General features: G+C 36.9%; 6 protein-coding genes across 6 annotated transcripts; 4 read left to right on the plus strand and 2 right to left on the minus strand. All coding sequences in view use genetic code 12, as the record gives it.

Moving 5' to 3' along the window:
* Positions 1-4,211: 4,211 nt before the first annotated feature.
* Positions 4,212-7,955, plus strand: CORT_0D07330 (Pmc1 vacuolar calcium P-type ATPase; the record flags this gene model as incomplete). Its single annotated transcript, XM_003869650.1, has 1 exon — positions 4,212-7,955. One exon carries the CDS (start codon positions 4,212-4,214, stop codon positions 7,953-7,955), a length of 3,744 nt encoding a protein of 1,247 aa, XP_003869699.1.
* A 506-nt stretch (positions 7,956-8,461) lies between these two features.
* Positions 8,462-9,988, plus strand: CORT_0D07340 (cysteine sulfinate decarboxylase; the record flags this gene model as incomplete). The annotated part of the gene is made up of 1 exon (XM_003869651.1): positions 8,462-9,988. One exon carries the CDS (start codon positions 8,462-8,464, stop codon positions 9,986-9,988), a length of 1,527 nt encoding a protein of 508 aa, XP_003869700.1.
* Positions 9,989-12,221: 2,233 nt separating this feature from the next.
* On the plus strand, positions 12,222-13,772 carry CORT_0D07350 (Ngt1 N-acetylglucosamine (GlcNAc)-specific transporter; the record flags this gene model as incomplete). The annotated part of the gene is made up of 1 exon (XM_003869652.1): positions 12,222-13,772. The coding sequence occupies one exon, from the start codon at positions 12,222-12,224 to the stop codon at positions 13,770-13,772; it is 1,551 nt and encodes a 516-aa protein (XP_003869701.1).
* Positions 13,773-14,016: 244 nt separating this feature from the next.
* Positions 14,017-17,529, plus strand: CORT_0D07360 (hypothetical protein; the record flags this gene model as incomplete). The annotated part of the gene is made up of 1 exon (XM_003869653.1): positions 14,017-17,529. One exon carries the CDS (start codon positions 14,017-14,019, stop codon positions 17,527-17,529), a length of 3,513 nt encoding a protein of 1,170 aa, XP_003869702.1.
* A 95-nt stretch (positions 17,530-17,624) lies between these two features.
* CORT_0D07370 (Fkh2 forkhead transcription factor) lies at positions 17,625-19,823 on the minus strand (the record flags this gene model as incomplete). Its single annotated transcript, XM_003869654.1, has 1 exon — positions 17,625-19,823. One exon carries the CDS (start codon positions 19,821-19,823, stop codon positions 17,625-17,627), a length of 2,199 nt encoding a protein of 732 aa, XP_003869703.1.
* Positions 19,824-20,532: 709 nt separating this feature from the next.
* CORT_0D07380 (Swd1 protein) lies at positions 20,533-21,840 on the minus strand (the record flags this gene model as incomplete). The annotated part of the gene is made up of 1 exon (XM_003869655.1): positions 20,533-21,840. The coding sequence occupies one exon, from the start codon at positions 21,838-21,840 to the stop codon at positions 20,533-20,535; it is 1,308 nt and encodes a 435-aa protein (XP_003869704.1).
* Between the last annotated feature and the right edge of the window lie 66 nt (positions 21,841-21,906).

Genomic DNA, 21,906 nt, shown 5'->3' on the forward strand with positions numbered 1-21,906 from the left:
AATCTTGCCACCTTCATCCGGTTTAGAGCCTTCACTCTTGGAGCCCCCACTTCCCGAATACGAACCCTGTGTGGTTGGTTTTAATAATATATTTTCAAGCGCTGCAGGGTCCTGAGCTGACATTCTAAACCCATTATCTTTTAGTAATTGTAGAAGTAAACATCTCACCATGCTGATATTTCTGGCTACATTATGAAAATTGTGAACGTTGAGCAGAACCTTTTCGATGCCCTCAACATTTTCTATACCATTGTATTCAACCATTGAAATTGCGTCGGGGGCGAAAAGGAATGCAACTCTTGTCTTCTTTTCCGAAACTGTGGTGTTGGAATCAATCTTTCTCTTCTTGTTAGGGGCAGTTTCTGTTGGGGGTCGAACCTTCAAGTCAACGCATCCTTTAGAAAAGATGGGTCCTTAAAATGATACATTGAGCCCTCTGGTGACAGGAACTTTAAGAACTGTCTTTTCACCTACTTTTGAACATCGGCATTTCCGCTTAATATTGCTGTTAAAGCCAGCCTCATCAATGGAAACCCAGTTCTTTGCAAAGCCGATTGTATCCTCATGTTCAAGTGCCCACTGAATCTCTCATGTTTCAAATCTTCCAGATCCCTCTTTTCGAACCATATAGAGAGTCTCTTGAGACTAGACATGCAAATATTGGTGAAGAGGTTATAAATAGTAGAATCACTTGCCTTCTCACCCTCGAAATTACTCCTTAGTTTATCCAACAAGAAATCTAAGGCAACAATCGGGTCCAAGAGAACCAAGCCTTTCAATAACTTTTGTGTTCTTCGGAGAGAAGAGGTTTGCGGCCAACAAATTCACATAAAAACAAAATTGTGTCGCAAAGATTTGAAAATTTTATGTCGCACTAGTATGAATAGAAAGTGAAAACATTGTATTCTCATTTGATCGGATTTATTAAAATGTTCGGTGTTCTGATTGCAATGCAAAATCAAAGCCTTCAAGATTACGTATATCCAACCAAAAACAAAAAAATAATAATAAATAGATACAAAATACAAACTCTTTAATACAATCCTTTTATCTTTCCTAAATTGGACTTCTCTATCTCTTTGTGACTTTAATCTCTCGATGCAAAGTTTCGTAAAAGCATCAAAAGAGAAAGGGATATTTTTGCTTGGCAAATATATTGTTCAAAGGAAAGTATATTGTTGGAAGTTTTTTTTTGTTTTTTTGTTACTTCCAAGGTCTAAGCCTCGAGCCGTATGAATGTAAGGGCAACTCACAACATACCAGAAAATTGAGGTGGTTTTCTTGAAAAAAATTGAAATTTGACTCTGGCTAGAGGAAATGTGGGAGGTTCTTACGCCATCGGCTGTAGTTATCAAATGGCTAGGTTAGATGAAGTGATGGGTGGCTTAGCTCTGGAAGGTAAGAATTATTTTTTTTCGTTTTTGTTACAAATTGCCCCTTAAGGTCCAATATGCGCCACCTAACGTACAGCAAAGGACGATTAGAGATTAAGGAGGAAAAGAATGATTTATGATGGACTGTAGTGTTGCCAAAAGTGTATCACCATAAACTTGTGTAAGGCTTACAAGAGGAAACTAGTTGCTTCTTGGGGGGGGGGGGTTATGATCCAAGCTCTTTTAATTCAGGGATGGGCTATGCTGTTGTTTGGTTGAGGAAGTGGGATACGCCACGTTATTTCTTATTACTTTTCGTTTCTTGAGCTTACGCAAATTTCATTCAGTTTTGTCTTGGCAGAATTTCATGTTTCCCAATTTGTTGAGCTTTTTGCAACCAAAAAAGAAAGATAAACGCGATTGATTTCCTTTTTTCATGACGAATGTGTTTTAGCCCAAAAGAAGTAGGTTACTATAAAGAGGGGGGGGGGCTATGCATATTGTTGCCGATATCCAAAGGTCGGTCGCTGCGAACTGGCTGTGTAGAAGCGGGCAGAAGTGACGTCAAGAAGGTGACAGCATCGTGTTATAGCCAAGGTTTATTTTCTCTTCACGAGTTTCATGTACACTTTGCTTGCTAGTTTTAAGTATCCATTATATTTTTTGTGGCCGAAGTAGTAGTCGAGGTATCTGGCGGCTGTGCTAGTGGTATCATACATTGAAATAGTGGGCACAAGATAGGTAAAGTTTATGAGCCGATCATTTACCATAAAAGTTAAAGTTTAAAGTTTAAAGTTTTGTGAAGATCAACTGAAGAATGACGATAGAATAAATGAAACGATCGAAGAAACAAAATATCAGAAATAAGCTATTTGTAACATGAAAAAGGGTTACTCTTTTGATCTTCAATTGCGTAATAATAGATTTTTATATTTTATTTTCTAACGTTCTTCATCCTTATGGACGTATGGCTTCAATCGTTGACTCTGTAGTACCACATGAAGTAGGGGAAGGAGGGGAAACGGGGGACTAGAATAGAAAATTTGAGAGGACAATTAAATGCATGTTTGACTTGTGTAACTAAATCAAAAAACAATAGAGTAGTATAGTATTCGTCGAATCTAATTGTATTGTTGTCAATCTCCCGTTTTGATGATAATGCTCTGTTTCTTACTGCATATTGTATACTGCACATTGATATTGACATTGATATTGATATTCGTATATATACTATGTTGTTGCATTACATAACACATTACATAATTGATTTTTGACACAGCCTCCTTTTTATTTTTTCTTTGTTCTTTGGCTGTTAGTCGTTCAGTAGTTTAAGTTTTGTATGACGCACAAACATTGAGTTTAAAATTTTTTTCTTGATCCAGTGTCATATTAATCGATGTTGCGACGTTGATATCAGATAATAACCAGTTTGAAACCATTTGACTCTTTCGATTAAAACGGACTGGGATTATTCAAATACGTACAGCTTTCCTTTTTCTGTACAATGTAGTTACTGCCTATATTGCTTGTTTCTGTTTTGTCACATGAAACGCAATTGCTATCGGTTTGCGGGTGTAAATGTATATTTCTATGCGTGAATTCAATTTCTTTTTTGTCGATATTTTTACCCGCTGGTGCATTTTGAAACATATTTTTTTTTTTAAAAGTTCATAGGGCAAGGAGATGGTGGAGGAGTGGGAGAAGTCTGTATTCAGTTCCGGTTACTCTGATAATTAAACGACTTCGGTTGCAAAGGGAACACCATTGAAGTAGCGTGATGTGATGAGTCGTGTGATTTGCAAACAGAGATGCAACCCCAAAGGGGCTGAGGGACAGGTATTTCTAAATACTTCCCAGGGCTGTGGGCCGATAAGAAGACGTGAAACAGCAATCAGTAGAATTTGATAACCGGAATCAGCGTCAGCCAAGGTCACTCACTCTTATTTTTGCGGCTTTTTATCTTTATTTGGCTGGTTTGTTAATGCTGCGGTCCCGTTTTCAGTCACATCGCAACGCCTCTGAAGACCCACGGGATATGTGCAGTATAGTTCTTATTTGTTTGTTGTTTTTGTCTGGCCAAGAGATCTAAGTCTGTAAAACAAGTAAAGTTAATTAAATTTATTGTAATTTATTTTCGTTAAAATGCAAAAGGTGGTTAGAAGTAATGCCCTACAAAGATACGGGTTTAATTTAACTGAGTTAAATTACCTACTTAGTTGATATACAACTCTTGTAGTTTAGTATTTTGTGATCCAGTGTGTTTGTATTTATTTAACTGTGGGTTTTTTGCTATTTTGTTTTAAACATATAAATTCATCTATTTCATATTGTTGTAACAGCGGCAAATTCACAGAGAATTAAATTGTTTTAATAAAATAAATAAAATAAATAAAATAAATAAAATAAATAAAATAAATAAAATAAATAAAATAAATAAAATTCAATTTGACCAGAAGAAGGAACAGAATTTCAATATATCCTCAATCAACTGAAAATTATCGTCATCATCACCATCATTATCATAGCAAGAATAGATAATACAGCTTAACCATTCCTAACTTATATTTATATATATATGTACAAGTCTACAGTATAACCACAACTACACACTGCTGCACGACTAAACACACATCTTACACTGGTTAACCAATACTCACTCAGAACAAGGCTTATCAAACAACACTGTAAAACTGATTCCCCTATTATTCAATTGGTGTACTCAGCTGTTAGACTCATCATATAGAACTATACACAACTTGCATTATTTTGTCTACCCACATACCACAATTTATCCTATTTTTTATTGCATTTATATACAATTAATTTAAATCCTAGGACATGGCACCACTTACACCGGCTGATCGTTTAGGTCGAGCCACTACTTTGGAAATACCACAATACGATGATGATGCTTCTTCGACTCATTCAACAACACCACTACAAAATGATACTGAGGGGGTGCAAAAGTACAATAGTATGCATCAAAAAGATCATCCTCCATCTTATAGTCGTCGTGATTCAATAGAGCTACAACTGACGTCATCTTTGCGATCGCCTTCACATAACCCTAAGAAGTTACCAGCAAAAACGTCAACTCACCAGTCTCTACAACATAGATTAACTGGTAGATTATCTTTAACTGGGACTCGCAGTCATTTTGATTCACCAATTTCACCAGAGGATTTGGTTGGTTTACATGATCCAAAGTCTTTAAAACATTTGTACGATCTAGGTGGGTTTGACCATTTATGCACCTTGTTAAAAACATCACCAAAGGGACTTGATGACCACAATGAAGCTGATCTAGAAGCTAGACGTCATGACTTTGGTATCAACAAACTACCACAAAGGACGTCCAAAAGTTTTATACAACTTTGTTGGGAAGCAATGAAGGATAAAGTATTGATTATTTTATCCATTGCTGCTGTTGTTTCTTTAGCGTTGGGATTATATGAGACTTTTGGTAGTGGTACTCATTATGATGACGAAGGGAAACCTCTACCCAAAGTCGATTGGGTTGAAGGTGTGGCCATTTTGGTGGCTATCGCTATTGTTGTCCTTGTTGGTGCAGCTAATGATTATCAAAAAGAGCGACAATTTGCTCGACTAAATGCAAAAAAGGAAGATCGTGAATTGATAGTTGTACGAAATGGGGAGAAAAAACTAGTTTCCATTTATGATTTGTTAGTGGGAGATGTTATCAATTTACAAACTGGTGATGTTGTCCCTGCAGATTCGATCTTATTTCAAGGTGAAGTTGAATGTGATGAAAGTGCCTTGACTGGTGAATCAGAAACTATTAAAAAAGTGCCGGTTGAAGAAGCAATGGAAATTTACGAACTGCATTTACCTACCGAAGAAGATATTGGCAGTAGAACGATAAAATTACGTGATCCTTATTTGATCTCAGGAGCTAGAGTCTTGTCTGGTTTGGGTAATGCTGTTGTTACTGCTGTGGGGCCAAACTCCATCCATGGAAGAACAATGGCTAGTTTACAACATAAGCCTGAATCGACACCCATGCAAGAAAGATTGGACAACTTGGCTGAGGGAATCTCCAAGTATGGTTTCCTAGCAGCTATTGTCTTGTTTATTGTGTTGCTTATTCGATTTGGTGTGGATTTAGCGCCTGGTGGTTCATTCCATAACTTGAACCCGACTGATAAAGGAAGAAAATTTATTGATATTGTTATTACAGCAGTCACCATTGTTGTTGTTGCCATTCCTGAAGGTTTACCTCTTGCTGTCACTTTAGCATTGGCATTTGCCACCACGAGAATGGCTCAAAATGGTAACTTGGTTAGAGTGTTGAAAAGTTGTGAAACTATGGGAAGTGCTACTGCCATTTGTTCTGACAAGACTGGTACTTTGACTGAAAACAAAATGAGAGTTGTACGAGGCTTTTTTGGATTGAAACAAGATGGACAAGTTTTGGAATTTGATAATACCGCCGACAATTCGTATGAACCTACATCAGTTGAAGCTAGTGAAGATATCACTCCTGAATCTAGGGTTTTTCTTGCTACGAATATTACCCTTAATTCAACTGCATTTGAAAATAGTGATTATAATGAAGATGTAGTCAATGCTGCTAGACATAAACCAAAGCAAAAGAGTTTTTTCCAACGTCTCTTCTCAAAAACAGAACTGGCTACTCAAGAACAACAAGAAATCTTATCTGCTGAACCATTCTTGGGAAACAAGACTGAATCGGCATTATTGATTCTTGCTGAAAAGACGTTTGGTGTTTTTCAAAATAAGTCACTTGATGATGTACGTAGTGAAGCTCAGCTGGAAATTGTTCAGGTTATTCCATTTGAAAGTTCAAGAAAATGGTCCGGAGTGGTAATGAAGATTGAAAATGGGTTTAGGGTTTATATCAAAGGTGCAGCTGAAATTGTGTTTAAAAATTGTGGATTTGAATTGAATACTGATGGAGATTTGATTAAATTGGATAGAACTAAACGTGATGATGTTTTGACCAAGATTGATGAATATGCTAATGATGCGTTACGTGCTATTGCTTTAGGACATCGTGATTTTGTTGGCATTACATCGTGGCCGCCATCCGGTTTAGCATCTTCTGATAGTCCAAATGAGGTAGACCCTCATGCTTTGATTAATGTTAGTGCTAGTGCTAGTGAAATCAATAAGCAATTTGTTCTTGATGCATTGGTTGGTATTCAAGATCCATTGAAACCGGGTGTCTCCAAAGCCGTGTTACAATGTAAACATGCTGGAGTTACCGTTCGTATGGTTACTGGAGATAACATAAACACGGCAAAGGCCATCTCTAAAGAGTGTCATATCTTGACACCTGATGATTTGGATAATGAATATGCATTTATGGAAGGACCTAAATTTAGGAAATTATCTCCATCGGAAAGAAGAAAAATTGTACCCCAATTGCGAGTTTTGGCAAGATCATCACCAGAAGACAAACGTATTCTTGTTGATACATTACGTAAAAGTGGTGAAGTTGTTGCTGTTACTGGAGATGGTACTAATGATGCACCAGCTTTGAAATTGGCAGATGTTGGATTTTCCATGGGTATTGCAGGTACCGAAGTTGCTCGTGAAGCTTCCGATATTATATTGATGACTGATGATTTCACTGATATTGTTCAAGCTATCAAATGGGGTCGTACTGTTGCTACTTCAATCAAGAAATTTATTCAATTTCAATTGACGGTTAATATCACTGCTTGTGTATTGACATTTGTTTCTGCGGTTGCTTCAAGTGAAAATAAATCAGTGTTGACGGCAGTTCAATTATTATGGGTTAATTTGATTATGGATACTTTGGCAGCATTGGCTTTGGCCACCGATAAACCTGATGATTCATTTTTGAACAGAAAACCAGCTGGTAGACATGCACCACTCATTTCAACATCAATGTGGAAGATGATTTTGGGTCAATCTATGACTCAATTGGTTATTACTTTTGTATTGCATTTTGCTGGTAAACAATTATTTTACCCAGGACATTCTCACATTTCCAATCATCAACAGAAACAATTGGATGCCATGACTTTTAATACGTTTGTTTGGTTACAATTTTGGAAATTGATTGTCACGCGTAAATTGGATGAAGCTGATGAAATCACGACTGTGAGAGGTAGAATCACCGCTGAGAATCTCAATTTCTTTCAACACTTGTTCCGTAACTGGTACTTTATTGTTATTGCCCTCATTATTGGTGGGTTCCAAGTCCTAATTATGTTTGTTGGTGGTGCTGCATTCAGCATAGCTAGACAAACACCCGGAATGTGGGCCACGGCTATCTTATGTGGGTTTATCAGTATCCCCGTGGGTATTGTTATTCGAATTGTACCTAATGTTTGGGTTGAACGTATTTTCCCTACTAGAGCATTCAATATGTTTATTTATTATGTTGGATTTGGCTGGGTTAAGAGGAAGAAGAAGAGTAAGTATGATGAAGACGAGGAGAGCGTTGGAGGTGGTGGAGAAATAAGTGGCGTGAGTGGTGACAGTGATGTAGCTGCTGGTGGCGGAGTTAAACTGAGTACGACGTCTACGTTGGCTAAACATAGTTCAACTTCGAATAAACCCAAGTCATGAGATAGAGATGAAGTATAATGAATGCTTTCTGATGATGAAAGCAAATGATTGAGACAACAAACGGGGTTTAGGGTCTAGTGTTTAGAGTCTTAGGGTCCCGTGGTGTTCCACTGTTTTGTATCATAGTTTTGTAATATTTATTTGTTTTACGTATTATTTGTTGTTTCATTTCTTTATTGCATAGTTTATCAAAATATAGACTCAATTTTTGACTAAGGAGTAAATGTGTTGTAGTTTGCAGGTGTTTTAGATGGGGGTGGTGGTAGATATATTTCTGGTTGGAGTTTTTCGTGATAATTACCCCAAATGACGTAAAAACTTTAAAATTGTGGACAGAAGAAGCAAAAAAAAAACATTTTTCATGCATGAAGATTTGATCCGAGGTTCCTAAAAAATCTTAAAACTCAATTGGACGCAACTTTTCACTATAACTGTTGCAACTTGGAGTCTTGTTGAACATAACTACCAATAAGTGAGGCGAACATTATTGAATTGAGTGCATCACCATGACCATTGAATCAGATTTGGAAAAAAATAGAGTTGAAGAATTAGACCACTTGCTTACTTTAATTAAACCGAAAATCCTTCAATACATTGCAGAAGCCGATCCTAATTCGTCTAAATATAAAGCTAGCTCATTAGGGACATACCATGAACCAAGTTTTTTAAAACAGGAATTAATCAATGATCTGGATAATAATTTAATGAAACCAGCTAATGAAGATCAATTATGGGAGATTATTGATAAAGTATTGGCGTATTCTGTCAACACCTGGAACCCTGGCTTTTTAGATAAATTATATGCTTCAAATAACCCCATTGGTGTCATTTCCGATATCATTTTAAGTGTATTGAATACAAATTCTCATGTGTATACAGTCTCACCAGTGTTGTCGGTGTTGGAAAATTATATTGGGAAAAAGTATGCTTCGTTGTTCTTCACCGATAATTTACAAACTTGTGGTGGGTTGACTTTCAGTGGTGGATCATGGTCTAATATCACTAGTATGCAAATTGCCCGAAGTATGAAGTTTCCCCTGACTAAGCAACACGGGAATGGTGATCATAAGTTTGCCATATATACTAGTAAACATTGTCATTATTCAGTCGTCAAAGGAGCTATTTTGTTGGGATTAGGAAGCGAAAATGTTTTCAAAGTTGATGTGACTAAGGAGGGCACTTTGAAAGTGGATGACTTGGAAAAAGTTATTGAACAGTCGATTGAGGATGGATATACTCCATTATATATAAATTCCACTGCAGGAACTACAGTGTTTGGATCATATGACCCATTCGAAGAGATTGCTAAAGTGGCTAAGAAGTACAATATCCATTTCCATATTGATGGATCATGGGGTGGTAATGTTGTATTCTCACCCACATACAAAGATCGATTAGCCGGATGCCAATACGCTGATTCAATAACTGTCAATCCACATAAGATGTTGGGTGTACCAACAACTTGCTCTTTTTTACTTATCCCTCATGTGGCCCATTTCCAAACAGCAATGTCATTACAAGCGCCCTATTTGTTTCATGGTCGTGATAATGATGATGATGAAAATTATGATTTGGCCGATGGAACTATGGGATGTGGACGTAGAGCTGATAGCTTTAAATTTTATTTGAGTTGGTTGTATTATGGACAAATTGGATTCCAACATCGTGTTGATCATGCGTACAAGATTCAAGAGCATTTCGTGAGTAGGATTACTTCCTATCCTGGTGATGTGTTTGAACTTGTGGGTCCAAAAACACCGCAATGTTTACAAGTTTGTTTTTATTATCACCCGCCATCGGTAAAAGGAGATAAGTCCAGTGGTTCTGCTGGTGAGAGGAATACTGAAGTAACGAGATATATCTCCAGAGAGTTGCATAAACAAGGCAAGTATTTGGTTGATTTCAGTCCTAATCCTGAAGATGAATCACAAGGAGAATTTTTCCGAGTTGTTTTTAATTCACCCATATTGAGTGATAAAGTAGTTGATGATTTGATTGAAAGTATTGTGACAGTTGGTCAAGAGTTGCAATAAAGTTGGAATCGAAAATTTGTAGTTTGCTCGTTTCAAGTATATAGACTATGCGTTCTTTTTGTTTGATAGATCAGGTTTCTATATTAACGTTGTTGGCTCTTTAGTTACTAGTGATGAGCTCTGGCTGGGCTACATCTTGTAACTACATCAAGAGGGTCACAGTATGGGCACTCCAAAATTTTGGTCCTTCAATTTCGATGTTACATTTTGGTCCTCAATGTAACATCATCACACAACAAAATTTTCACTGTACTGTAACATTACAAAAGCTTGTTTAGGAGAAAGCATAAGCAGCTGTAATTAGACCTCTACCCCACACACATACAGATACACGAGAGCAGTTCCCGAGGGTTGGAAACCATCTGCAGTAGAAAAAAAGTTATTTAGTTAAATAAGGTGCAAAATGAGTAAAGTAAGGAGACCTGTGCTATGAAACTAAAAGAGTGACGTTACAATCGGGAATAAAATTGTCTTTATGATCGCCCGATGTGCATATCTAAAGGAAGTGGAAAATTATACAATTGGGCATATAAGTTCAAATTCGTTTGAAATCGGACTTTTTTTTGCGACTATTCCGACAAGCCGCTATGTAGTTGAATTAGTCAGCCTAAGCTTCGAATACATTGTGGTATTTCTCTTTTTCCTTTGGGTCGTTTTCGGTCGTACGATTCGAAAACTCTGCCCCAGATCACGCACAAGGTTTCGGAAGTATATACGGTGTACGGTATGCTTTTGTGCTTTGTGACGGGAAAAGATTTTCTGGGGTTGATTTTGGTCTTAAAGGTGTCCTTTTACTAAAAAGAGTTGCAAAGATGTATTCGTGTGACAGATGAGCTGGTGTCCTAATGAGAAATCGCCGTAAAAGTTTAAAGTCTATTTAGACGTTTTTTGGACTTTGGAATCGATGTGCTTCTTCGAAGAAAGGGCATTAGATTTAATTTGCAACTCATGATGATTGTTAGTGCGTACCAACGGAGCTGTACTGTATATGTGTTGCTCGTAAGATAAGCATTGATCTACAAAAGAGTTAACTCCCATTACCCAATGCCAGAGTCATTGAGCTCACTCTTTAAAGGGTTTGTTTTACGGTGTACCTTAAAGCACTTGATTGATAATATCCAAGTTGTAGTCGATGTTACATTGTTTATGTCATTTGTAACCATGTTACATTTTGTATCTATATGCAGTACCCAAATTTCTTTATCTTCCAGTGTATTGGATCACAACTGCATCCGAAGAACACTATCAACAAGCAATCGACGTAGATAGGACAAATTATGGGTCTCGTGGTATTCCGAAATACAACATGTGCTCAGGACAGATGTAACGAACAAACTCGCTTCCGAAGTGACACCAATTACAGTATTCCGTAAATTGATAGAGCCGCACTATTTTTACCCAAATAGGTAAATAAATAACAGACACAAAAACCGACTTTTTAGCTCATTCGGCATCGTGACAGAGACACATTCAAAAATTTCTCCGCCTTGGAAAGTCATACCAAACCGCTCCGTCACACGAGTTTAACACACTGGACCCACAGGTCACCCTCTTACTGTGTAAGGTCGTCCAGTTGTAGTTGTAAAAGAAATTATTATCGTTTATCTATTCTCTACCGGAAAAGTAAAACATATATTTAATTCGCCTCGATTCTTATGTTGCAATCTGTAAATATAAAATACAACAACATTGCACAATAGATCAAATGAAAGATAATTTAGTGGCATATCTATTACCAAGATTTGATTATCTTACACTAAAAGCATGTAACAGTCGTTTGAGTCTTAAAAAGCTTGTATAAACGAGAGTTATTTTAGTCTTGTAAGGCAAAAAGTGAAAAAGAAAGTTAAGTCAGTCGGCTTGTACTCGGAATAATCATCATGCATAAATTTTCTTAAGTGTAACATTGTTGTTGTTTGTTTAATTTGGAGCGGGGGAGAGGTACTGGAACGGCGTCTAATTCTTTGATGAAATTTTTGCAACTTTACTTTTTTTTTCTCCATCTCCAACAAAACACAATTTTAGCCTGCTTATCTATTTTTAATTATTGTCAACGTTTGATCTAAAAAATAAATTGTATAAATACAATTGGAAATCACCAGGGGAGTGATGATGAAAGGGTTATAACTCATAACAATTTATCAAACAGACCAGCCTACCTTTCCTCATACAGCCGCTTCAAACCGTTTAATTACAGATTTCCCCCACTTATCCACTTTATAAAAACTATTTAATGTCCGAGGAGAAAGCTACAGCACCAGTTGAAATTACTTCAACTTCATCTGGCTCAAAGGATTTAGAAAATCACATTGGAGATGATCAAGTACATTTGGAATTAAAACATCATACCCTTGCAGAAATTGAAGCAAGTGGGGCATGGTATGATAAGACACTTAGTATATTTGGCAAGAAGTTCCACTATTCCAATGCCATGGTTCAAATTTGTATGTGCGCTTTCGTTATTTTCATGACTCCTGGTATGTACAATGCCCTTACTGGTATTGGGGCTTCGATTTCCGATAAACCAACTGCCGATAATGCTTCAGTTGCATTGTATTCGACATTTGCGACTATTGGGTTCTTTGGTGGTACTATATGTAATACGATTGGTGTTCGTGCATCATTAATTCTTGGTGGTTTAGGATATGCTTTATATGCTGGTTCATTATTATCTTTTAACCATAATGAAAATAAAGGATTTGTTATCTTCGCTGGTGCATTCTTGGGTGTTTGTGCCGCTGTGCTTTGGTCTGCTCAAGGTTTAGTTGTGTTGAGTTATGCCACTGAACAGAATAAAGGTAAGGCAATTATGATTTTTTGGGTTATTTTCAATTTGGGTGGCGTTATTGGCTCCATTATTCCTTTGGCTAATAACCTTGAAAATAAAGGTTCTGCAGCTAATGATGGAACTTTTATTGCATTCATTGTATTGATGTGTTGTGGTTCGTGTATTGCCTGCTTTATGTTACCAAGTTCGAAAGTTTGGAAACTGGATGGTACTAAAGTTGCTAGTGATGCTCATAAATTCCCCAATTGGAAAGATGAATTGATGGATTTGTTTAAATTGTTGATTCATGAACCTAAAATTCTCATTATGTTCCCCATGTTTTTTGCATCAAATTGGTTCTACACTTATCACTTCAATAATGTTAACCATGGTATGTTCAATTTAAGAACTAGATCATTAAACTCATTACTTTATTGGCTTGCACAAATGATTGGTGCTATTATCTTGGGTTATATTTTGGATCTTAAACGGTTTTCACGTCCAACTAGAGCCAAAATTGGTTGGACTATTCTTTTCGTTCTTGGCTTAGCCATTTGGGGTGGTGGTTTGAAATTCCAATTGGAATTCACTAGAGAGGATGTGGAACTGGTACCTCCAAAAATCACTCCGATGGATTATACTGAAGGTCGTTATATTGGTCCCATGTTTCTTTACATCTTTTACGGTGGGTACGATGCCATTTTCCAGACTTATGTTTTATGGACTTTGGGTGCATTATCAAATAATCCCAAAAAAGTTGCCTTGTATGCTGGGTTCTACAAAGGTATTCAATCAGCTGGTGCTGCAATTGCTTGGAGATTGGATGCCATTGCTGTCCCATACATGAATTTATTTGCCTCGTCGTGGGCATTGGTTCAGGGGTCATTGTTGATTGCTATCCCACTTTTGTGGTTTAAGATTACTGATCATACTGATGCTATGCAAGATGGGTTGGATAATGTTGTTGGTATGGAGGAAATTGAAGTTGTGAAGTCAAACGTTGAACATAGAGAATAGGAGGCAGAGCTAGAGTATATATACATAGTTTATTTAATTCATAAATGATTACGAATGTGGTAATGAGAGTGGCATAATGGTGTAGTAGATCTACCTTGGTAGTGTTAATCCGGGGGCTGCTCCTGGGAGATTGATTTTGTTGCACTCAGAGCGACAGCAGAGAAAAAAAGCTTCACGATGAAATCTTGTGTTGCAAACAGACTACACACCCCGACAGCTCCTACCCACACATCGTTTCTCCCGGATGTTGATTGATAATGAATCACCATACTTGTACAATCTCACGTTAAAACCACCATCAAACTACCCCCATTCGGCACTTGGGCAATTCATCCCCAAATCAAAACAACAGCAATTAGCACTCATCTCATCAAGTCATTTGACACTACTTATTGCAGATCCAGAGACAGGAAAGCTTAGTGTTCAAGTGAGTCAAAATCTATTTGCGGTCGTCAATGCTGTTGATAAGCTACGATTTAATGATCACGATGTATTGGTATTGACTAGCGATTCAGGTAACTTATCTATCATTCAATATGAACCTAAACGAAATGAATTTGTGTCAATCTGTCAAATGCCCATGTGTAAGAATGGATGGAGTCGAAGCTACCCAGGTGAATTTCTCGCTGTGGATTCTCAAAGCAGGTGTATACTAGTGGGCGCCGTTGAGAAGAATAAATTCTTGTATAAAGTTGAACCTGGTGCAGAGAAGTTAGAATTGAGTTCACCAGTGGAATACGTTAGCGTTGTTTCTAGGGGCAAACAACCACTACTATGCGTGTCATTGATTGGTTTGGAAAGTGCTTTTGCTAATCCACTTTTTGCAGCATTGGAATTCGATTGTGAGCAACAAGTGACATTATTAAATTATTATGAATTTGATCAAGGCATGAATCATGTAGTCAAACACAAGTCCAAAGTAGCTACCGTACCCAATGATGCTAATTATTTAGCACCAGTTCCTGGTCATATTGGTGGGGTACTTGTTTGTGGTGCAAATTGGATCATGTATGATAAATTGGGAAACGAGAGTATTTTGTTGCCATTACTACGACGCAAGGATCAAACTTCCGTGATTATAAGTCATGTCACACATGCATTGAAGAAAAAAAATTATGGATTTTTTATTTTGTTGCAAAATGATTTAGGAGACTTGTTTCGATTAATCATTGACTATGATTCTAATCGTGAATTGATCAAGGATATTGAAATAACATACTTTGATACAATTCCAGTTTGCTATAATTTAAATATTTTCAAAAATGGACTTTGCTTTGCCAATTGTATAAATCGAAGTCAATTGCTTTATCAATTTGAAAAATTGGGAGAGGAAATTAGCGAAGAAGATATACGAATAAACAAAACAGTACAGATGGACAATATACAGTTGACCAAGGAAAAATATTTTGAGTTTAAATTGAAAGGGTTGGATAATTTGGCATTGATCGATGTTGTTGAATCATTAAGCCCTATAACGGACTCAATTTTGAATGACGATACCTTGGTCACCTTATCAACTAAATCAAAGTTGAAGACTATCGTTCATGGAACACCAACTACCACGCTAGTTGAATCGCAATTGCCGATCAAACCGACAAACATATTCACCACGAAAACATCAGCAAATGCAGTTGATGATGAGTATCTAGTCATCACGTCGACTCTTTCTTTCAAAACGTTAGTTTTATCGCTTGGGGAAGTAATTGAAGAAGTCAATGACTCTGAATTTGTATTGGACCAACCTACAGTTGCTGTCCAGCAAGTCGGCAAATCATCAATAGTACAAATATACTCCAATGGTTTACGACATATAAACGGCAATAAAAAAGTGACAAATTGGTACCCACCAGCTGGTATAACTGTTACCCACGCAACTACAAATAACCAACAAGTTTTTCTTGGATTGTCAAATTTGGAATTGGTTTACTTTGAAACTGATCCTGATGATGATCAATTACGCGAGTACCAAGATAGATTGGAAGTCTCCTCACCTATTCGCAGTATGTGTATCCTGAAAGAACAAAGTTCATTTGCTGTAGTTGGATGTTCAGATGAAACTATTCTGGTGATTTCGTTACAGAGACAAAATTGCTTACAAGTTAAATCTTTACAAGCGTTGTCATCAAGCGCAAACTCCTTAATTATGTTAACGCATAAGCCAGGCACGACTCTAATTCATATTGGTATGGATAATGGTGTTTATGTGAGAACGAAGATTGACACATTTAATGGGAAACTATCCGACACGAGAATAAAGTACCTTGGGCCTAAACCAGTCACGTTGAATGAGTTGAAGTTATCCGATGATATAATTGGTGTATTGGCAATTTCGTCAAAGCCTTGGATAGGTTACTTCCATCAAGGTAAATATCGTTGTACGCCGTTATTGGATATTGATATTATCAATGGCGCATTTTTCAAATCGGAGGACATTGGTGGCGATGGAATTGTAGGTATACATGGTGATAACTTAGTGATTTTTTCAGTTGGGAAAGAAGATAGTTTATTTGATCCTAATCAAGAGTTTACTGTGACTGAATTGAACTTGAGGTACACGCCGAGGAAGATTGTTAAGGGTGATGATGGCAAGTTGTTTGTGAGTGAAGTTGAACTAGGTATAAAGACTCCCTATTTATCGAACTTGACTAAAGAGGTTGAGGATACTGTTGATCCGGAGTATTATGAAGCTTTTGGATATGAAAGAGATTCTGGATGTGCTTCATGTGTGCAACTTGTCCAAGATGGAGAAATTAAACAAACGTTGGAGTTTGTCAAAAATCAGAGGATAGTTGACATGATTAAGATACAGTTCAATAAGAATTTATATTTGGTTGTTGGAGTGACTAAACACGAAGACAATCTTTTATACACTTTCAAAATTGACAAGAAAAAGAATTTGCAATATATTCACAAAACTGAATTGAAATATGTACCACAGACAATGGAAGTTTTCCAAGATAGGTTGCTTGTTGCTTCTGGTAATTCTATTTCATTGTACGAGCTTGGTCAACGACAATTGTTACGAAAATCATTAACGAGGATCGACTTTATACAAACGATAGTTAAAGTCACACCTCAGCCTAGAGATCGTATTTTATTAGCTGACCTGGCCAATTCGATTGTGTTTGCTAAATTTGACCAAGAGGAAAATCAATTTGTATCCATGGCTGATGATACCGTGAAACGTAATATTACCGCATGGAAACAATTGGATTATGACACGGTAATTGGCGGTGATAAATTTGGTAACATTTTTGTTTCTCGATTAGACCGTGAAGAGTCGAAACAAATTGATCAGAATTGGACGGTATTGAAACAAGCAGCTAAAAACTCTCCCAATCTAAATTCGTGTGTTTACAAATTGCAGAACCTATGCGAGTATTATATCCCTGATATTATTACTTCGTTCCAATTAGGTTCATTCAATCTAGGTGGTGAAGAATGCATAATCTATACTGGTTTAACGGGGACAATTGGGATATTGTTGCCACTCATATCCAAATCGGAAATTGAACTCTTGCATGATTTACAATTAGAGATTAGTGCGTATAATGATAAGGTTAATGTCGCTGGTAAGAATCATGCTAAATTGAGAAGTTATTATAATCCAGCAAAGAATATATTTGATGGAGATTTTTTGGAATTGTATTTGAACTTACCACTTGATGAAAAATTGAAAATCGCAAAGAGGTTGAACAAGTCTGTTGGTGAAGTGGAGAAGAAATTAAATGATATTCGAAATCGTTCATCATTTTAAATTATACAGAATATAGACACCAAAAAAAATGTATAAATAAAGTATAAATGTGCAATTTATGTACAATGTAAAATCATTGTTGCACTTGTTTTCTCTTACGAATCAACCATCCCTGCTTGTTGATCACGGTCCTTTTTGAATGGAGAATCGTCATCTTTGACATCACCACCACCACTACTACCCTTGTGATTTTTTCGATTCATGGTGGGACTTCCATTATTTTGTTCGTCACTTTCATTGCTATCTTTTCTAATTGGAGTTTGGCCATTGGGTGTACTGAATTGGACAAAGTTCCAAAATGCTGGACTTGTTTGGTTGGGGGGTTGACCTTGCGCTTGTTGCAGTTGTTGCTGGGACTGTTGCAGCTGCAGCTGTTGCAGTTGTGACTGTTGTTGTTGAAGATGTTGATTTTGTTGATTTTGTTTGAGAGCTTTATTCCCTACCGCATTCTTGCTTGATCCACGTTCAGGTGTGTAAGCTTCTAAGGCAGAAATCTTTTTAGGACTAGTAAATGACAACATATCAGAAGTTGTATTTCCAGAAGGTGGAACAATTGACGATAATGAATCATTTTGATTTGTTGATGCAAAAGAATGCATTTGTGATAAATCGGGTAATTGATTCGCAGTCGTATATGAAGATGCCCGAGAGTGCAAGTTTGGTTTGCCATCAATGGCTGTGGTGGTGGAATTGTTGTTGCTGTTGTTGTTTTGTAAGGGGAGATTATAAATGTTTTGATTTGGCGGTTGTGGTGCTGTTTTGGGTAACTTCGCGCCATCACGAGGCGCTTGTGGCTGGTTCAATTGCTGTGGTTGTCTTAATGGTGAGGCTAAGTTGTTTCCGTAACTTCCTACCATAGGATAATTGGGAATTTGCAGTTGTTGTTGTTGCGAGTACATAATCGGCTGTGGTTGTGACAGGTTGTGTTGTTGTGGTTGTTGTTGAGGGTGGGCTGAAGGTGGTGGAAATGCATAAGGACGACTTGAGTTTGAAATATATGCATTTTGTTGTCCTGGATACTGTAATGGATTTGGGGGAATATTGATATTGAATTGAAAATTTTTCGAATCCGATCCTTGTTGTTGACCTTGACCTTGTGAATCAGAAAATTTTCGTTCAAGAGGTTGTTGTTGTTGGAGTTGATTAGTTGCTGAATCAAAACAGGGGTTATTGGGATCAGGTAAATGCTTATGAGTAGCTAAATGTAAACTCAATTGTCGTGATACAGAAGAACCTTTTCTTGATCCAGAAAGCGTTCCATCGTTCAACTTACTAAGGAAATCTTGTTTATAAGATTCACTAATTTGCCATTTCATCCCCTTACCAGGCTCATTGGGTTTCCGAGGAACTTTCTCAAACGCTTTATTTAAGGATAAATTATGCCTGATTGAATTTTGCCAACCGGTTTTGGAGAATTTGTAATATGCATAATGGTCAGAAATCCAATTGTAAATATCTGAAAGTGACATGACTCCGTGAGGATCAGATAAGATGGCTTGAGTAATCATTGTGGCGTAACTATATGGTGGTTTAATGTCTTTGGATTCTTCTTTTGATAGGTCTTCATCTAAATTATGTTGTAATGAAGTTGCTGATACTGAACTTGGTGAATGGTTCAACAGAATGTTTTCATAAACATGATAGCTTCTGTGACCTCCATTGTTAAAAGCTCCGCTAAATGCACGTTGACGTTTACCACCATTGCCTCTGTTTATGTCATTGTATTTAGCAAGTGCTTTTTCCAACATTTTTGGTGCTACTACTGGTGGAGCATCAGGTAATATAAACATCATTTGTGTTCCACCAACATCCAATATAGCTCCTGAATGCAAAGCATTAACATCCAGAGATCCAACATTTATCTTTTGTCCATCAATTCTAGCTCCATTTCTACCCAAAACTTTCAATTCCCAACATCTTAAATCTAAATTATAAGTAATTGTAGCATGCTGTCTACTAACAATTTTGGCTGGACCCAAATCAATATCAATTAGAGGACCATTAAATGTGTTTGATCCATTTGAAGTCTCGGTGTTTCTTCCTATAGATACAGCCAATGATTTGACATAATAAGTCCAATCTCTACCAGCAATTTTGGCATAAGCTTGTACTTCAGTAGCATTGTTTTTACCATTGGCATACATTTTCGATACATTGGTTTGTTCTTCTGGAATTTGTAATGTGGATGTTACTGCACTAATCATTTCTTGTTCGTCTTCAAAAAAGATGTCTGCATTGTTGTTGTTGCTGTTGTTTATCAGGCGCTTTCTAGGAGTGACTGTAGATGACGACATTGTAACAGATTAAATGAAGCAATCTTTTTTGATAAAACGCGTTGATAAAACCAAATTACTGATGAAGGACGTATGCAATGTGTGGCAGATCCTGTAACAGCCTTTGCTCTTGTGCTTGGGCCTACGAGTCTGTCTGGGTGATTGTTTTTGTTGAACCCGTGGATAAAACAAAACAAATAATTTTTTTTGTTGAATTGGGGGAAGTCAACAGTTTTGAAGTAGTAGGTGGCCTTGTTTTTAGATAATTAGCAATATAAAAGATGTCTTTGGCGATTGCGTAATACCACTGCTGTTTGATACCTTTAGTTGACAGTACAACCCTATTATACGGTTGTTTTGATTGGTGTGAGTAAAAACGTGATTCCAATGTTTGTTGTTTACTTTTGCTGAACAAATTTTTTTTATTTTTCATAATAAACAAACAAATAACAAACTGGTAGCAGCACAACTTGAATTGGCCTTTACCCGCCGAGTTTTTGACGTTTAACTCCGCAATGTTACTCACACCGACGAAGTCACATTGGCCTAGTGTACCTGCTAGGGAGACTATAATAGCGTGTCTTGGTATCTACTCTAAATACTATTAAAGTTATATACCGATATTGTCTGGGGAATTTTTTGCCTCGTACGCGTTAGATTTGGCTTTAGACCATGCATTCTGCACTAAATCTCAACAAAACAACTGACATTAGTAGATCCGTTCATCTTGCTATCTATATAACTCCTTTTCATAGTCTATTGGAATTATGAATGACTCTTGTGTAATATCAAACCCTCTAGCATCTGTAGTCTCCTTTGTATTCACATCAATGTCCATCACTTCCTCTTCTAACCTCTTTTTATTCAATTCTGTTTCATCAAGTATATCAAATTCGTCTTCTTTTTCAATATAGTCTATATTCTCTTCAACTTCAACAAAGTCTGGAGCTAAAGCACTCCATTTTTGTGGGAACTGAACCAGCCAAATGTAGATTATCCCACTATCAAGGCCTATTGATCCAATTTTGCATCTATTATAGTTCCACTTCACATCAATCAACTCTTCATTAGACCCTTCGAGAATTTTTATCAATGACCCCATTGATGTTTCCCAAAGGTACAAATCATGCGACGATTGACCATGGGTTGAGGCTATTAAAAAGTCGGCATTATGATTGAATGATATTGCGTTCCATTGTAATCTATTGACCACATCTTGGTACTTGTGATCAACTTCAAAATCCCACTCTGTTGAATCATCATCATTCATCAAATCAGGAAGATTAATTTGTCTAATTATACAATCAGAAAAATTTAGTGCCAATTTCCTTCCATTGGGTGATATTGCAATGTTCTTGATGTTTGAATTGGCAAGCTTATTCGAATGTATCAACTTTAAATCTTTGGTCCTAAAAATGTTTAACCAACCTTTGCTAGTACCAGTGAGTATATATTGACCTTCGATAGTAAAATTAGTGACCAATGTATAGTGCTTATCATTGGGCTTTCTTCTATTTCTCTGTTCTTCGCCATTAGCTTCTTGCTCTTCACATTCCAAAGGATTTGTTCTTAGCTTCTGAACTATTGGTGGTTGCTTTTCTAAATCAACAAACACCGGTGAATCATCAAATAATGATGCAACAAAATGAAAATGGTTCTGGGGATGGATATTAGACAGCCATATAGGTCCATCAAATTTAACTTGTCGTATAACTGGGGACTTGTCACCACTATTGATTAAACTTAAATCCCACAATTTACAATACCAGTCTTGCGAAGAAGTCAACAAGTACCGACCACACGTAGACCATGTGATTGAAGTTATCGGTCGTACGTGACAATCCTCGGTAATGTGCGCTATTATGCCACTTGACACCATTTCGTAAATGACTATTGATCCATCTGAAAGACCTGAAGCTAAGTAGTCCCCATTGTGATTGAATTGGATAGCTACGGAATGACCATAGTTGAGGTTGGTTGATAGGCTCTCAGGAAACTCCTTAGCTACTGAAAATGGATCTTGTAAGGATAAATTCATTTTGTTGAAGATCAAGCGCCAAAAACCGTTGTGATTCTAATTTTTATATTTCAAATTTTGTATTTC

This window comes from Candida orthopsilosis (assembly GCF_000315875.1).
Source record: "Candida orthopsilosis Co 90-125, chromosome 4 draft sequence".
NCBI lineage: Eukaryota > Fungi > Ascomycota > Pichiomycetes > Serinales > Debaryomycetaceae > Lodderomyces > Lodderomyces orthopsilosis.